At 37.4% G+C, this 2742-nt stretch overlaps 1 protein-coding gene across 3 annotated transcripts in view; it reads left to right on the top strand.

Moving 5' to 3' along the window:
* The window catches only part of FERMT2 (FERM domain containing kindlin 2), a 70737-nt gene that overhangs the window by 62479 nt on the left and 5516 nt on the right, over window positions 1–2742 (top strand). For all 3 annotated transcript variants that reach the window (XM_007445961.1, XM_007445960.1, XM_007445962.1), the window contains 2 exons: window positions 1313–1419; window positions 1557–1778. In XM_007445961.1, the coding sequence (XP_007446023.1) occupies window positions 1313–1419; window positions 1557–1778 (329 nt within the window). The remainder of the gene's footprint in view (window positions 1–1312; window positions 1420–1556; window positions 1779–2742) is intronic.

The following is a 2742-nucleotide window of genomic DNA, read 5'->3' as shown; positions in this document are numbered from 1 at the left end:
TTTCTTTTTTTTTTTTTTTTTAACATCTTTATTGGGGTATAATTGCTTTACAATGGTGTGTTAGTTTCTGCTTTATAACAGAGTGAGTCAGTTATACATATATATATGTTCCCATATCTCTTCCCTCTTTGTCTCCCTCCCTCCCACCCTCCCTATCCCACCCCTCCAGACAGCCACAAAGAACCGAGCCGGTTTCCCTGTGCCATGCGGCTGCTTCCCACTGGCTATCTACCTTACGTTTGTTAGTATATATATGTCCATGTCTCTCTCTCGCCCTAACACACCTCACCCTTCCCCCTCCCCATATCCTCAAGTCTGTTCTCCAGTAGGTCTCTGTCTTTATTCCTGTTTTACCCCTAGGTTCTTCATAACATTTTTTTTTCTTAAATTCCATATATATGTGTTAGCATACGGTATTTGTCCTTCTCTTTCTGACTTACTTCACTCTGTATGACAGACTCTAGATCTATCCACCTCATTACAAATAGCTCAATTTCGTTTCTTTTTATGGCTGAGTAATATTCCATTGTATATATGTGCCACATCTTCTTTATCCATTCATCCGACGACGGGCACTTAGGTTGTTTCCATCTCCGGGCTATTGTAAATAGAGCTGCAATGAACATTTTGGTACATGACTCTTTCTGAATTCTGGTTTCCTCAGGGTATATACCTAGTAGTGGGATTGCTGGGTCATATGGTAGTTCTATTTGTAGTTTTTTAAGGAACCTCCATACTGTTCTCCATAGTGGCTGAACCAATTCACATTCCCACCAGCAGTGCAAGAGTGTTCCCTTTTCTCCACACCCTCTCCAGCATTTATTGCGAAACATGCCTTTTTTTTTTAAAAAAAGCATCATAAAGGTCATTTATTCTGACCCAGACACAATTAAGTTAGAATTTAATTATAGAAAGATATTTAAAAATCCCTGTACATATAGAAACTTAGGGAAAAAAATCCCAAATAACTTAAGATTCAAAGAACTGAATGATACTAAAACAATACATATAAAACTTGTGGGATGGAGTGTAAGTGCTTTTGGTAAAATATCCTTTTAATAGGACTCTTTGCTTCTCTTCTCAATCAAGGGCCACAAACTCTGTGCAGTTAAATCTCTTGTATATTATATAGATCTGATTCTTTGCTCCACCCCGGGACAAAATTACTGAGCATAAAGAATTTATTCCCTGATTTATAGATTCCATGACAGCAAATTCAACATGTTAAGATGCCATAAAATGAGGGTTACCTATATTGGCTTGGGATTTCTTAAGAGTAAATTTGATCATTTTAATAATTTTTTTACTACAGGGTGTGAAGTTACCCCAGATGTGAACATTTCAGGCCAAAAATTTAACATTAAACTCCTCATTCCAGTTGCAGAGGGCATGAATGAAATCTGGCTTCGTTGTGATAATGTAAGTTTTCTGATTAAAAGTAAACCTCAGTGTTCTTTGCTTCCTTACTTAGTGAGTTGACCATTCATTCTTATATTTTATACTCAAAGGACCCCATCATGGGATAGATTTCAAACCTCAGTATTTCTTTTCAACAGGAAAAACAGTATGCACACTGGATGGCAGCCTGCAGGTTGGCCTCCAAAGGCAAGACCATGGCGGACAGTTCCTATAACTTAGAAGTTCAAAATATTCTTTCCTTTCTGAAGATGCAGCATTTAAATCCAGATCCTCAGTTAATACCAGAGCAGATCACAACTGATATAAATCCTGAATGTTTGGTGTCCCCTCGCTATCTAAAAAAGTACAAGAACAAGCAGGTACTTGATTCATTTTACTTCATCTGCTATTTTCTGCTGATTTGTTTCCTAATTTTCTACATATACTTTAGTTTCCCCCTCTTAAACACAACTTTTTCATTTTAATTGGTAGTCTTAATTTCGTATCAGGTGGTTAAAATATAAAATAAGAAATAAATAGCTTTCAGTCAGTTTAAATTGGTCGTTTAAGAAAAGCCTTATTATTTTAATACGAAAGATAATGAGGTGGAATATGGGGAGCATATTTATTCTAAACAACCTGAGGAAATCACTCTGCTAACAGGATGTTCTTTCAGGAAATTGAATATGGTCTTAACTGCATTGTGTTCCTTAATTCATGCAGCTTTATTCCTTATATAAAGTAAGTCTGATAAAAAGCACAGCCAGCATTTCCCAACCAAATCTGTGATGACTCTTCTTGCTGTCAAAATTGACTTTTTCAGCTTTGGAAATAAACTTTACGAGGGTAGATAGAGTCCACGTTGAACATTGTCTTTTCTTAACATTAACAGTCAAAACCTAGGCAACATTTGCATAATGTGACAAAGTTTGGTAAATTTTCATTGAAACTCACTGCTTTTGTTCCCTCTGTTTAGAATTCCTTTCCTGGAAATTAATACCATAAGAGGATTGCTATTTAGGAAAAAGGTTCTTTGGTACAACATAAAAGGTTCTTTGCCAGGGGAGTTTCACTTGGGATAGCCCCCAGTATTCTCTACACCCAGCATCGTGCCATAAAAGGAAAAGGCTCCAGTTTAGGAGGGGAGTGAAGAACTTTGAAATAAATATTTCATTTTTATCTAGTTTCATTTTTATTTTTGTTAAGGAGTAATTTTTTTTTTTTTTTCTTGCGTTATGCGGGCCTCTCACTGTTGTGGCCTCTCCCATTTGCGGAGCACAGGCTCCGGACGCGCAGGCTCAGTGGCCATGGCTCACGGGCCCAGCCGCTCCGCGGCATGTGGGA

The sequence above is a fragment of the Lipotes vexillifer genome, unplaced genomic scaffold, assembly GCF_000442215.2.
Source record: "Lipotes vexillifer unplaced genomic scaffold, Lipotes_vexillifer_v1.1 scaffold43, whole genome shotgun sequence".
In the NCBI taxonomy this organism is placed as follows: Eukaryota; Metazoa; Chordata; class Mammalia; order Artiodactyla; family Lipotidae; genus Lipotes; species Lipotes vexillifer.
The sequence above is the reverse complement of the archived record's forward strand: the minus strand, read 5'-3'. Positions and strand labels throughout refer to the sequence as shown.